This window comes from Mytilus edulis, chromosome 2 (genome assembly GCF_963676685.1).
Source record: "Mytilus edulis chromosome 2, xbMytEdul2.2, whole genome shotgun sequence".
Lineage (NCBI taxonomy): Eukaryota > Metazoa > Mollusca > Bivalvia > Mytilida > Mytilidae > Mytilus > Mytilus edulis.
Genome location: NC_092345.1, coordinates 19,299,654 through 19,312,924, shown reverse-complemented (window position 1 = coordinate 19,312,924; position 13,271 = coordinate 19,299,654). Strand labels below are relative to the sequence as shown.

At 35.0% G+C, this 13,271-nt stretch overlaps 2 protein-coding genes across 2 annotated transcripts in view; both read right to left on the bottom strand.

Moving 5' to 3' along the window:
• LOC139511650 (collagen alpha-1(II) chain-like) overlaps window positions 1-529 on the bottom strand; it is a 30,688-nt gene extending 30,159 nt beyond the window's left edge. The window contains exon 1 of the mRNA XM_071298614.1: window positions 158-529. Coding sequence (XP_071154715.1) covers window positions 158-236 — 79 coding nt within the window. The 5' untranslated portion in view covers window positions 237-529. The remainder of the gene's footprint in view (window positions 1-157) is intronic.
• A 5,026-nt stretch (window positions 530-5,555) lies between these two features.
• On the bottom strand, window positions 5,556-5,987 carry LOC139510755 (uncharacterized). Its single transcript, XM_071297282.1, has one exon. The coding sequence runs from the start codon at window positions 5,985-5,987 to the stop codon at window positions 5,556-5,558; it is 432 nt and encodes a 143-aa protein (XP_071153383.1).
• Window positions 5,988-13,271: the final 7,284 nt, after the last annotated feature.

Genomic DNA, 13,271 nt, shown 5'->3' with positions numbered 1-13,271 from the left:
AAAATACAAACAATAACTTGATCAAAACATGGGCTTATTTAAAAGTATACAGTCTTCAATCGAAAACAAGTTTCGTGCATGCATGGAAAATAGAAAGATTGAATTCAATACATTGCATGCAAAGTATATAAAATATAAGTATAAAAATGCACTATACCTTCCTGAGATTGTACTAGCACTACAAATAGCAATATTGGTGCTAGACAGTTCTTCCATCGAACTGATCCAAACTTCATTTTAACGTCTATAGCCTCTATTCTACCTCATTCAGGTTGGAATAGGAAAAATTGAGATCTATAGGAATGTATGAGCCAGGAACCCCGGCTCCAATGTAACTAGGAAGAGCCGTGCTCCAATAAAGTATATTGGAACACAGGATTCCTAGGCCGTTGTAAAATGGTAGCCGAGTTGAGCAGCCTCTTAGCCGCGTTTACTACTGTGGTATCATTCTAAACTTTAATTATCCTGCTGCTCCAGAAACAACCAATCAATGCGGTTGTTGGCAGTGAAGTTGCTGACCTCAGATGTTGAATTTTTCATAGAAGCAGACGATTTATTCTTGCACAAAAAAAAACGTAAAGGCGTAATTTGATATACAAATTTATCAGACATACTCTTACAACTTTAATGCCTGCTTATTGACCCAAAAATACAAGGGTCGCTGAATTTTGAAGACGTGTGTGAAAGTAAAATTGCTACAACATAGAAAAGAAGAATGCTGTCAAACACAATGATCTATCATAAAGATAATTGATAACTTAATTATTTCAACATACATTTTCAAGCATTTTGGCGCAAATTTAAGAATAGGAATAAAAAGGACGAAGACGACACGTCGACATGACAGCAACCCAACTCAACAAACAAAAGACTTTTATTACATTTTAATCTACCAAAGACTTATTGATTTTGAAAAAAAAATTAGTAACACTCAGATTAAGAACTTAATATTTGATTTTAAAAAGTTTTGTCTGGCCAAATAAACAAAACTATCCCCCGAGTCCTTCTTTGATTTACTGAAATAAAAATCTTATATGCATTGAAAGATCGTTTACTAAAAATAATAGCCTCGTCGATATCAAGAGAGAGAGAAAAAACATACAAAAATTCAGCAAAACTACAGAACTATTAGTTTCTTGCTTTAATAATTAACACGTTTTACTTGATTTATAATCAAAGAAAAGGAGAACGTTTATTTAAACATGAGTGTTATCCTCTACTTTTCTCTTCTCGCACGCGTAACGTGCAAATAATACCTGCATTGAACCCCTCTGTTAAATTTAGACTATACACAGCACTATTTTACGAGCAGAGTGTTTGTACATAAAATGTAGCGATTGCCTCTTAAAAAATAGTAAGAAATTAATTTATGTCTCTTTGTGAAGCTGACATCATGTAGCTTTTTTGAATGATTACTCCCACATGTGTAACGCCTTTTGTCTGTGAGAAAATGGACTTAGGCCAAGCAAATTAATGTGTGTTTTGAGACAGCACCGATTATCTATAATATTTTCCAGATTTATGTTTTTACCAAGACTTTGAACGTTTGTAACTATTCGTTTAATATGTTTTATATGCATATACTTTATTAAAACCTTCTCTTACTATATGTCCGGGTACTGCCCGAGCTTTTTGTTGGCCTGCACGTGTCATCTCTATATAATCAAGATTGTATCCCATTTACAAGATGGCATACTCATCCTTAATTGCATGTTTTACACAACCGAATCAAAGTCATTTGAAATTAAAAAAAAAATATACATATACTAGTATACTTCATCTCCTTATTTATATATGTATTTGAATTTCGAAATATGGATATGCCAGTACCACATTTACTGAATTGCATGTTATCGTATAGGGTAGCACTCTGAACTCTGTGTACTTGTTTGTTTACAAAAGTCTACCTTTGGAATATCGGGTAACATAATGGGTACCCAAAATTGAGATACTGCAAAATTCATCATGTGAAAGAACGTCCTATTATAGATTAGTATAGACTATTCATTTTCGAAACATTTACTAATAAAGTTTTTTTTTAAATTATGCAATTAGCCTGGGTTTACTGTTTTAAAACAGGATATCATCTGTGATTCAAAGCATCAGGAAATCACAATTGACTTTTCTAAAGTTTTTTTTACCTTTCAGGTCATAACTAGACTATAATTAAAACATGCACTTTTCAATTCCATTACACATCGCTTTCGAAGATGGTTATTTTGGCTATATTTCTGTATAGAGACAATAAGACAATATTTACAATAAATGGCAATGACCAAATAAACATGGTAGTCAAATGCAAACAATTATGCGAATACACATGAAAAATAAAATGCATTTGCTCTCTTATTAACAATTCTATTATAAAATTCTATTAAAATTTTGATAATTTACGTCTTTTTCTCATAAGACATGTTAGTGGTTAAATATGCTGATCCAGCAGTTTCTAGTTAAAACAGCTGATAAAGATTCCACACACGTTTTTGTCTAGACGACTCACGTTTTATTTTATTTTATATTTTGCAAAAACTGCATTTTATATCATATCTAGATGCTGTAAGATTCAATTTTGTTTGCCGTCTCAGACATAAACAATTCGAACATGCTAAAGAAATGTAGGTAACCTTGGGTCTTTACATCATTTGTAACATTTCAAACAGGTCTCCCTTGCTCCAGAGAACTACACTTATCAATCAAGTTTTTTAATATACCTAAGCTTGTCAGTGTTTTACAAATGCATGAAATAGAAATCTATCTCGACAATATTTCTATAATCTAACCAGACATATATGCCAAGTTTTGTTACACGTTTTCGTGCAAAAAAAAAAGACACGTAGATGGTCGCGTTTCAAAATAGACAAGCTTCATGTACAATGAAGATGTATATTAATAAAACAAAATTGTCGAAAAAGGTTTAATTTCTCTTCCTAATTTCCCAGCAATGCATGAATTTGTCTGAAACACAATTTGGAGTTTATTTCTTATATAAGTTACATTAAAAATAAAGGTCGAAAAGGGGATCAATATTAAGATAGAAAATGTAAATTATCAAGAAAATGCATTTGAGAATTTCTCTCTGCTTTACACATTCAGCTTGACTGTTGTCGACAAGAAAGAAAAAAAATAGTTGATGATATTTTTGTGGTCATCAGCCTGCCGAATACAATTCCGTTGTCTTTTCCTTTCTACATATCAACAGAGCATTTTAAAATATCTATGCAAAGATAAAATGCAAACTGAATGTTTTTACACAAGACAACTTCAAAATTAAGTGTTATTATAAGAATTATTTTAGCAATTTGCATTAAGTTAAACCTTAAATACAGTGTTTCCACTGCTCAGCTAGTTCCATCATCAGGTGGATCCCCTCTCCTAGCTCGACATTTTCGGCGCTGTCTACGCAGGGGATGCGCCGACTGAGTTTATCAAGCTCAGCCAGGAAAAAGCTAGCTCTTCAACTGCTCTTCTCTCTTCCTCCATACCCAACCAGAAGCTTCCTCTGCCTGTCTCCCAACTTTTCCATCCAAGCTTCTTCTTTACTGGGCCAGTTAGTCATAGGGACCCCAAGGCCCTCCAGAATGTTTGTGAAACAAAGCCTCTACAGTCTACCTCTACTGAAAAATACCATATCCTCCAACTCTTGTCTGATTATCTGTTACCAATTACTGGTACTTCACAAGCTTTCTCTCATGAGCTTTTCCAGTCTTGTTTCCCATGATACTGTTAGCTCTACAAGAATGATATGTCTGCTGATTCTGGACCACAGCACAATGTCTGGTCGGAGGGTTGTTGTTATGAACCACTTTTGGAAGGTGGTCTTTTTCCTAACGTTGGTTTGCATCTCCCAGTGATTTGCTGATGCTATTTCTCGAAGGCATTGGTCATGCCGACATATATATCTTCCATCCTTTAGATATGTTATGCAAGACGACTAAATGTGTTCTAAATTTGCCGGCTTGCCGTACAACTTACAACTATAGGGTCTGTAATCAGTTTCCACATTGTAAGATTTGTGCGTGTTGGTAGTACGTCGTACACTGATCTAAGTAGTAAGCTTATCATCTACCCGTCTATTCTCCACATCTTATGCCAATTGATCTTTCTTGGTATTGCTATCTCCCATTTCATATATTGCCCTTGTTGTTTCATACAAACGGCTCATTCTTTACGATTTTCTTCTTCCCCACGACGAACCTTTTGCTCAACAAGTTCCCTTCTGTGTCTTGCATCTGCTGACTGCCACAATGGTTGCTGAATGTTACCCAAAATAAAACTACCTGATGTTACCACTCCCACCTGGTCTCCATGTCTTAAATGACTCTCTGCATCTTCAACAGCTCTCTTGGCCACCCATTTCCGTCCTGTCCTTACATCAACATGTGCTTCTTTCACCTTGTCATCTTTACTGTCTCTTAACATCATAATAAAATTAACGGTACCAATTTTCCTGCACCAGATGCGCATTTCGACAATACATGTCTCTTCAGTAAATATTTGAAATCCAAAGCTTATATAAAAGATGAAGAGCTATGATCCAAAAGGTCCACAAAGTAAAGCCAAATCCGTGAAACGAATCAGAGCTTTGCATGAGGGAGATACATTCCTTAATTTATAATAGTTTCTAACGTTTTGTAACAGCAAATTTTGATAATACAAAAAATCCGCATTTTCATGCCAGTATCGAAGTACTGGCTACTGAGGTGGTGATACCGTCGGGGACTAACAGTCCACCAGCAGAGGCATCTACCCAGTGGTAGGAATAACATTAACGGTACCAATTTTCCTGCACCAGAGGCGCATTTCGACAATATATGTCTCTTCAGTGATGCTCGTAGCCAACATATTTGAAATCCGAAGCTTATATAAAAGATGAAGAGCTTTAATCCAAAAGGTCCAAAAAGTATAGCCAAATCCGTGAAAGGATTTTTAACTTGTCTGGTTTTGGTGACTTTCAACTCTTCTTTAATAGAAGACAGTAGTTGTTGAAGTTTTGTACTGAACTGTACAAACCAATGCTGCTAATTCTCTTTGGAACCCTAAGCCATTTGCGTAAATGTCTGTTGCAAATCCTCTCTAAAATTTTCTATACTGATATGCACCATGCCTTGCACTTACAGGTAAACCAGACTTGTCAATAATGTCCATCCACTTTCCTGCCTGTTGTACCATCTCATATATACTTTCGCTGTCTCTAAACCACTTGCCCAAGTTTTTGACTGGTTTTCCTATGCTTGTTGGAATGATATCTCCTCCAATTCTGATTTTTCTGTTCTGCACTTTCTTTTCTTCAATATCAGACTCCTTCACTTTGAAGGCTTTCAAGAACCTTATGCGTGTCAAGTCTACAAGCTCACACCGATCTTGTAGCATCCACTTACCTTCCAGGACTGACATTGCTGTTATTTTCATGTCATCCATGAATGCTCTTGTTGGTAGTGACTGACCCCAGATGACATTACTGGTCACCTGCTTATCTTTTCTGCTGATTTTGGTAGCATATTCATTGCTGCTGAGAATAAGACTACGGATATGGTGCATCCTATAAAAATGCCGACTTATAGACTTTGCCGTGCTGTTATGTAGTCTGCAACTGTTAACTTCATTATAAAGTTGTTGAAATAGTGCTGAAGCATTTCTTTAACCTTACCAGGGATGTGGTATTTCTTCTGGGTTAAGTCTTCTAGCTTGTGTGGTTTGCTTCCGTAAGCGTTTGCCAGGTCTAACCACAGGTCATTCGAATCATCTTTGTTCTCTTTGGCTTCCTTGAAAATCTTTTTTAAAATGTTTGTATGTTTGAGGTACCCTGTTACTCCTGGTACCCCACCTTTCTGAACTGAGGTGTCAATATAGTTGTTCTCAAGCATATAGGTTGAAACCCGTTTTGCGAAGATTGATACACAAATCTTTCTCTCAACGTTGAAAAGTGATATGGTTCTAAACTGTTTCAGCTCTTTAGACTCTCCCTCCTTTGAAATAAAACCACTCATTTGGTAACCGATTTCTTATCAATATTACTTTGATAAGTCTCTATAGTTGGTTTGCGAGGAATGGACAGTTCTTATAAACTCTGTATGGAATAACGTTTGGTCCTGGTGCTGATGCTGCTCTCGCTTTTTTAAAAGTTGACATCACTTCATGAAGTTTTGGTTCTGACATATTTAAAAACTCTACTGTTGTTTCATCTGGTTTTATCAATCTGGGTCGGTCTCCTAGATCTCTTTCTCTGTCTTGATCGCTGTGAGTGTCTCTCATATAATGTTCAACCTCTTCTCTTGGACAATCATACTGGCCTGATCTTTTATATACAAGAAGTTTCTTTACAAAGATGTAAATTGAGAGCTCTTTTCCTTCGGTTCTTTCTTAAGTTATCTGCTCTCTTCAGCGTTTGTATTCTCTCCTGTTGACATCTTAGCTCTTTTAATGCCTCTCGTTCATATAGCGCTGCTTTCTTGTAGCACTTTATCTTTCTGTCTATACCTCCTGTTAATGCTGAATGTAACAGTTTTGATGCTTCCTCATCAAACTTAATCCATTCTTTCTTACAAGCTGCTGTTGGTCACTTAATTCGTGGTGTTGGTTGGTCTTCTTCTTTCCATTGATTTTTCTCTCCTTCCTGTTGACTGTTAAGATTAATTCCTAACTTGTCATGAACATCGTCTTCTTCTGTGACTTCCTCCTCTTAAACATGGAGGTGTTGAACACTGTGTTGTGTTTTCTGGTTCATTTCATCAGGTGGCCCTTTGCATCGTTCAAGAATTTGTGCCCCTGAACAGCCCATCTTTTTGCGATGAATCTTGAGTCCGTTCTCATTCTTGCATATCTTTCCACAACTACAACCTTTATGTGCTTGTTCAATGTTTATACATGTAATTCTTGACTTTATTGTTAAAACTGTGTTGTACTGTATGTTTTGTTTTACCGTACCTAACGATATGAACGTAATTTGCAAAACAAATATTATCAAATTCACATGGTAATCTGTGTAACTCAAGAAGCTATCATTGACCATTTGGCCAAACTGGAGTTGAAATCTCATTAAAAAAAGAAGAAATGATATAGGAGCAAGTAAAAAATATATAAAAAAAAACAAACAAACACACACACACACACACAAACAACAATTCAGATAATATTACCCAGACCGAAGACGACGACGCCCTTGTTCACAATGTTTTGTTCATTCAATAATATACAATAATTTAAAAATAAGGAGAAAGGATATGGGATATTCACCCATGACGCAAAATCAGTAAAAGCAAAACAAACAAAAAAACACAAAAAGCAAGGACATCCTTTGTTTTGTTGTTATCCACCAGAAGTCAGAAAGAAATCTACAACCAAATGGTCAGTCTCCCTGTTTTGTATTTGGACTCAACTGTTTACTAAGAGATGACGAAAAATCAAAGAGTGTGTTGTGTGGTCGCTTTTGTTCTGTTAACACACATACATTAACCACCTACTTTTATTTTCTTTGTAATCCGTATGCAAATTATCTAATATGTCCCTCCAACAGACTGCGTTGTTAAAGTTTATTTGATAACTTCCATCTTCAATTGTAACTGTTCGAGTTTATTAACTTTTCTAACCTGAAACATAATGAACCCATACCATGATACTAATACAAGATGTAGGCTATATGTAAATTAATTATTATAGATACGACATAATGCTTTTAATGAGATGATTTCAGCTTCACCATTTGAGACCGTTAATTTAATCGATTCTTTGCCAGCAGCAAACCTTTTTTCAAGAGAAACATGATAAGAAACGCAAACTCTAGTGTATCGTACCGGCTTATGTATACTAGTACTCCATATACATTTATCTTGATACTTAATTGCTCAAAGTCCAGTGGCAAATACTTCATGTATTTGGGACGAGATCAAATTAACAATTCATACAATAGATAGGTCGAGCATGTAATAGAAGGACGACTGGAATGATGGCCGTGAAAATTTGGACTGCCACTGAAAAATGAGGGTGTATTGGATAGGGACAGACAATTTTCCTTGCAGCAGGCCACTACTCCATGTACAGGCACTGTTGAAAATAGTAAACAAATAATTAACACAAATTTTACTAACATTATAAACAGTATATCATAATTTGCGTCCATATTTTATTGCACGTTCGCTTTATATAATACCTGATGAGTCTTACTTCAGTATACAAAGAGGAATAACTTAGATTCATGTTCAAACTGCCGAACTCAAGGCATCTGTTATTTCTTTTTGTTGTTTTTATTTCGTTCAGTGGTTTGTTTTATTATTATTGGGAATGAATTCATAGTATACCAGTGCCCGTACGCATCAAAATATTCACTTAAGTGTTCATTAAAATAACATTATATTTAGTCAAAGTCGTATGCATTGAAGTCTTTTGGTATGTGTTAGATCATGTACTCATCCGTGCAAAAGTTTTTATTGATTGTTTCAATGCATAATTTGATTGAACAATGCATTGATTGAACAATGCATACTGTTAACAATTTGGGTTAAATTACAATGTAAGTTGTGTTATTAAATTTTTAAAATACTTAAACAAACAAAAAATATCCGAACGAATCAAATTTTGGAATACGAGAAAAGGTTATTTTGGACGAGCATGGGAGTAAACGAATTTTATAATAAGATATGATAAGAAAGGGCATGGAAGGAAATAATAAATATATAATATCGGTTTACACCTATGCAAGACTAAACTATCAACCAGTTCAAACCCAACATCCAATGGATTGTATGCAAAGACGTCAGTCGGAGAAAAACAAGATCTTTTGCAACACAAAACTATGTGTCACCTGATTACAGGACCGTTAATGTACCTTAAAGTGTGTTTTGTTCATTGACAACAAAACCAATATGTTTAATGATAAAAATAATATTCAAAATCTTGAATTGGTAACCTTTTAGAATAAGTTTATTTAAAATATCGATACGTTTACCCGGATCGTATCTTAATTTGCGGGCTCGGTAAACAATATCACCGTAAAAATTAGGATGTGCTAGCCCTTTTGAAAAATGTTTCCTAAAGGTACAGTCAAAATTCCAAAACAAATATCTGTATCTATGGAAGAAGTAAGTATAGTTAAGTAACGAAAATAGCTGGATTACATTCAATGAAATGCAAAACGTCACTACAGAGGGAACGTCTTTTCGAGTATGTATTTATAAACACCTTTCGCTGTGGCAAAGGAACATCAATGTTCCGGCAAAAAAAGAAAATAAACAACAGGCTCTTAAGAGCCTGAATCGCTCACCTGTTATTTTTTTGTTTAAATCTTTCATCAATGATTATTTTTGCTTTTCAATATATATTAATGAGTGGCTTAAAAATGCCATTTAAATGTTCATTGTATCTGTCATATTTTCTTTAAAAGCAAATAAATGCGTTTTCTCCATGATATGTTCCATTTGAGCCATATTATAGTGTCTATGTTTTGTAGATCTTACTTTGCTGAACAGTTTTGCTGTTTACAGTTTATCTTTATCTTTAATAATATTAAGATAATAACCAAAAACAGCAAAATTTCCTCAAAATAACCAATTTGGTGGCAGCTTTCTTTCTACAGTTATGAATCGCCGTTCTAGATCGGCGCCTCCTACATAGTAGGATGGATAATGCGCAATATACAAATATACACCCGCACCCACTAAAAACTCATATTAACACACAAAGGAACGTAGCACTAATGGGTTGTTTGGTTTGTCTGAAAATTTTAGGGCCGATAGATCTTGAGATTTTAAACATCAAAACCCCATGTCATATTTGCTCTAAATGCTAAATAGTTTCTAAGATATAAGCCAAAAACTGTATTCGACCCCTATGTTCTATTTTTAGCCATGGCGGCAACGTTTGTTGATGAATACAAAAATCGGATATAATTAAAAGACTAGATTCCCAAAGGAACATTCATTTAAACTTAAGAAGGTTTAGGCACAACAGTTTCAGAGGAGAATATTTTTGAATGTTAGCAAACTTGATGAACAATTTGTGTGATATAAGCCAAAAAGCCAAAAACTGCATTTGACCCCTATGTTCTTTTTTTAGCCACGGCGGCAATGTTTATCGAGGGATCAAATCTTCGGAAACAATTTATAAAACCCTAAGGATTCATTTAGTAAAAAGTTTTAAGGAATTTGGCCCAGTAGTTTCAGAGGCGATGATTTTTGAAATAGTATTGGACAGACGATGACAGACGACGGAATACGACGTACATTCTGTCGTAATTTTTGTGTGTGTAGTTTCCCGTGTGAAACTGAAATATTTAAATCTAGGAAATGACAGTTACTGCATGCTGTTTATATTTGGTTCGTTTCAGGTTTTTTAATTTCCAACAAGAGTTCTTTATAGTTTGATGTATTCATTATTTTTATACTGTTCAGATGTTCCGCTGATTATTTCCTTTCCGCTGGTCTTCAACTCGTATCGAATTGTTTCCTTCCCCCCTTTTTTCCTACCGCCGTCAAAAATCATTTTGGCTTCATTTGTTTCTACATGTAAAAATATTGAGACCCTAATTTTTGACCGGAATAGAGAGGAATTTTGTTTATTCAGGGTCCGGTTTACCCAGGTTTGACTGTAATAATAATTGCTGTAGACCGGTTTTTATATAATTTTGCGTTTTCTTCTTTTGATTTTTTTTCTTCAAATGTTCTGAAAATGACGGGTAGTTGGATTTTAACCAGCTGCATATAAAGATCATGCATGGTTTGTCCGGCTATCTCCTCCTACTTTTACATCTTCATACATAGTGTTAAAATCTATAATTTCCTATGGTCAGACGGGTTATCATTTATGTCTTATAAACAGCGTTACAATTTCAAGTTGTGTGCCAACATCACTGTTTGTCAAATATGAAATATGTGAAACTTTACTCATGCATATGGCACAGCAGAAAAAAGGGGGCATTTTCAATATCTAGTTCTTCATTAAAATATATGTGTTCCTGATATTCATTTATTGAAAGTAATTTCTTTGTTCTGTTGTCCACTACCAATTAACATACAACACTCGGAGTCTTTCATTGAGTAGATAGTCTCCAAAGGCTTTTTTTGTGTTTCATCAATAGATTGCCTATGTGTTACAATGTCTGTAATCCTAAACGATCTTAAACATGAACATGTATATTCGAATTGTATTGCCGTTAAAGTAATTACAAAGTCTTCGCAAATTAAAGGTTTAACAATAACGCATGCGTTGTTGTGCTAAGCATACAGCCTCTCGCAATCCAATCTATTGTATCCGAAATGTGGTCACACGTTACATTTGTATTATATCTTGGATATTCCAATATATTTTTGTCCTGGAGCAGGAGACATTATTTGTCGAAATGCTGGTGAGCAGTTAGTAACCAGGGATTTCGCCAGCACATTAAGAAGTACTTCGCAAGGGGGATGGTAAAATTTATGAGGGAACATTTTATTTTTTTCCCTAACTGTTTATTGCTACCTTATGTTATACAAGCTGTTGAACTAAATCTGAAGTCATTCTGTTCAGTAATACTCGAGTCAAAAGGTACCCCAGTGCTTGTATCGCTCACTATGTGTAAAAAAAAACGCCAATTATTACTTTTAAATGCACATACCTAGTTACTTTTTTTATATTGCTAACCATTTCTGCAATTTACATATTTAACCTAGATCGGACCATCAACTTATAGTTTTTAGATAACAATCAAAACTACAAAAAAAAACCCAGTAAAATCAAAATTTCAGAGCTGGACTGACGGATCCTTTTGCCTTTTACACTTTTAACCTATTCTAATTTTCACTATACCAGCCAAAAGAGGGACGAAAGATACAAAAGGGACAGTCAAACTCATAAATCGAAAATAAACTAACAACGCCATGGCTAAAAATGAAAAAGACAAACAGACAAACAATAGTACACATGACACAACATAGAAAACTAAAGAATAAACAACACGAACCCCACCAAAAACTAGGGATGATCTCAGGTGCTCCGGAAGGGTAAACAGATCCTGCTCCACATGTGGCACCCGTCGTGTACTTGTTATGTGATAACAAATCCGGTAAATTCTGTAGGTCACATTCGTGAAAGGGAAGGGGATTATAGTAAGGGAGCTACCATTTGATTTTTTATTTTGTCCTGCTTTTTTTTTAGTTGTAATCTCTGTCCTGCCTTTTTATTTGTTACTCTATTCGGTCCTGCCTCGTTTTTTACTAGTTTATCCTTACTTTTTTTACACAAATTGTCATCCTGACTTTTTTTTTTACTCAAAACTCCTGTCCTGCCTATTTTGTTCATATTTCATCCTTGCCCTCCCCCCATAAAAATCAAATGGTAGCTCCCTTACGACGTAAGGAATTCGAACATATCCGATATCATTTGTGAAACGGTTATTCCATAACGGTCAACCAACTCGTGATGGCGTCCGTAAAATTTACGAAGGGATGATTTCAACTTCACCATTTGGAACTCTTGGTTTAATAGCTTCCTTGTGAGCAGCAACCCTATATAAAGAAAATCCTGATAGTAAAATGCAAGCACGGGAATATCGTATCAATTGGGATATATATACCCAGTATGCAGGTGCTGCTGGAATGTTGCTACTTAGAAATTAAAAGTTCACAATTGGAAAGCTGAAATCATCTCTTTTGTCATAAAGTTTTGTTTTCAACCGACCCTCATTGTCAATTTCTAGATGTAAGTCAAGAAATGAGGCCGACTTAACTGTATCTGTAGTATCCTTTTTGTTGGTGACCCTCTGCTGTTGTTTTTTATTTGGTCGGGTTGTTGTCTCTTTGACACATTCCCCATTTCCATTCTCAATTTTATTTTTCTCTAGTTCGATGGGATAGATGCATTCCACATAGTCAGCAAATTTTGAATTATTTAGTGAAAGAACATTATCTATATAGAGGAAAGTAGAGTTAAAGGATATCGCTAACTTTTTATCTTTCTTCCTAAGAAGTTCCTGCATGAAGTCAGCCTCATTATAATAAAGAAACAAGTCGGCAAGTAGAGGGGCACAATTTGTTCCCATTGGAATGCCGACAGTCTGTTGAAAAACACGTCTTCCGAACGTAACAAATATGTTGTCAATCAAGGAATCAAGCATCTTGATAATATCAGTTCCAGAGAATTTTTTGTTTGAATCAGAGTGATTCTTTACAAAGTAGGATTTATCCCTCCCTAAGACGAGATACTTGTATCTACGTTGGCCATTATTTTTTATGAAGCAAAGCAATACCAACTCTTTCAATTTTTCTTTTAGTTTGGAGTGTGGAATACTTGTGTAACACGAACCC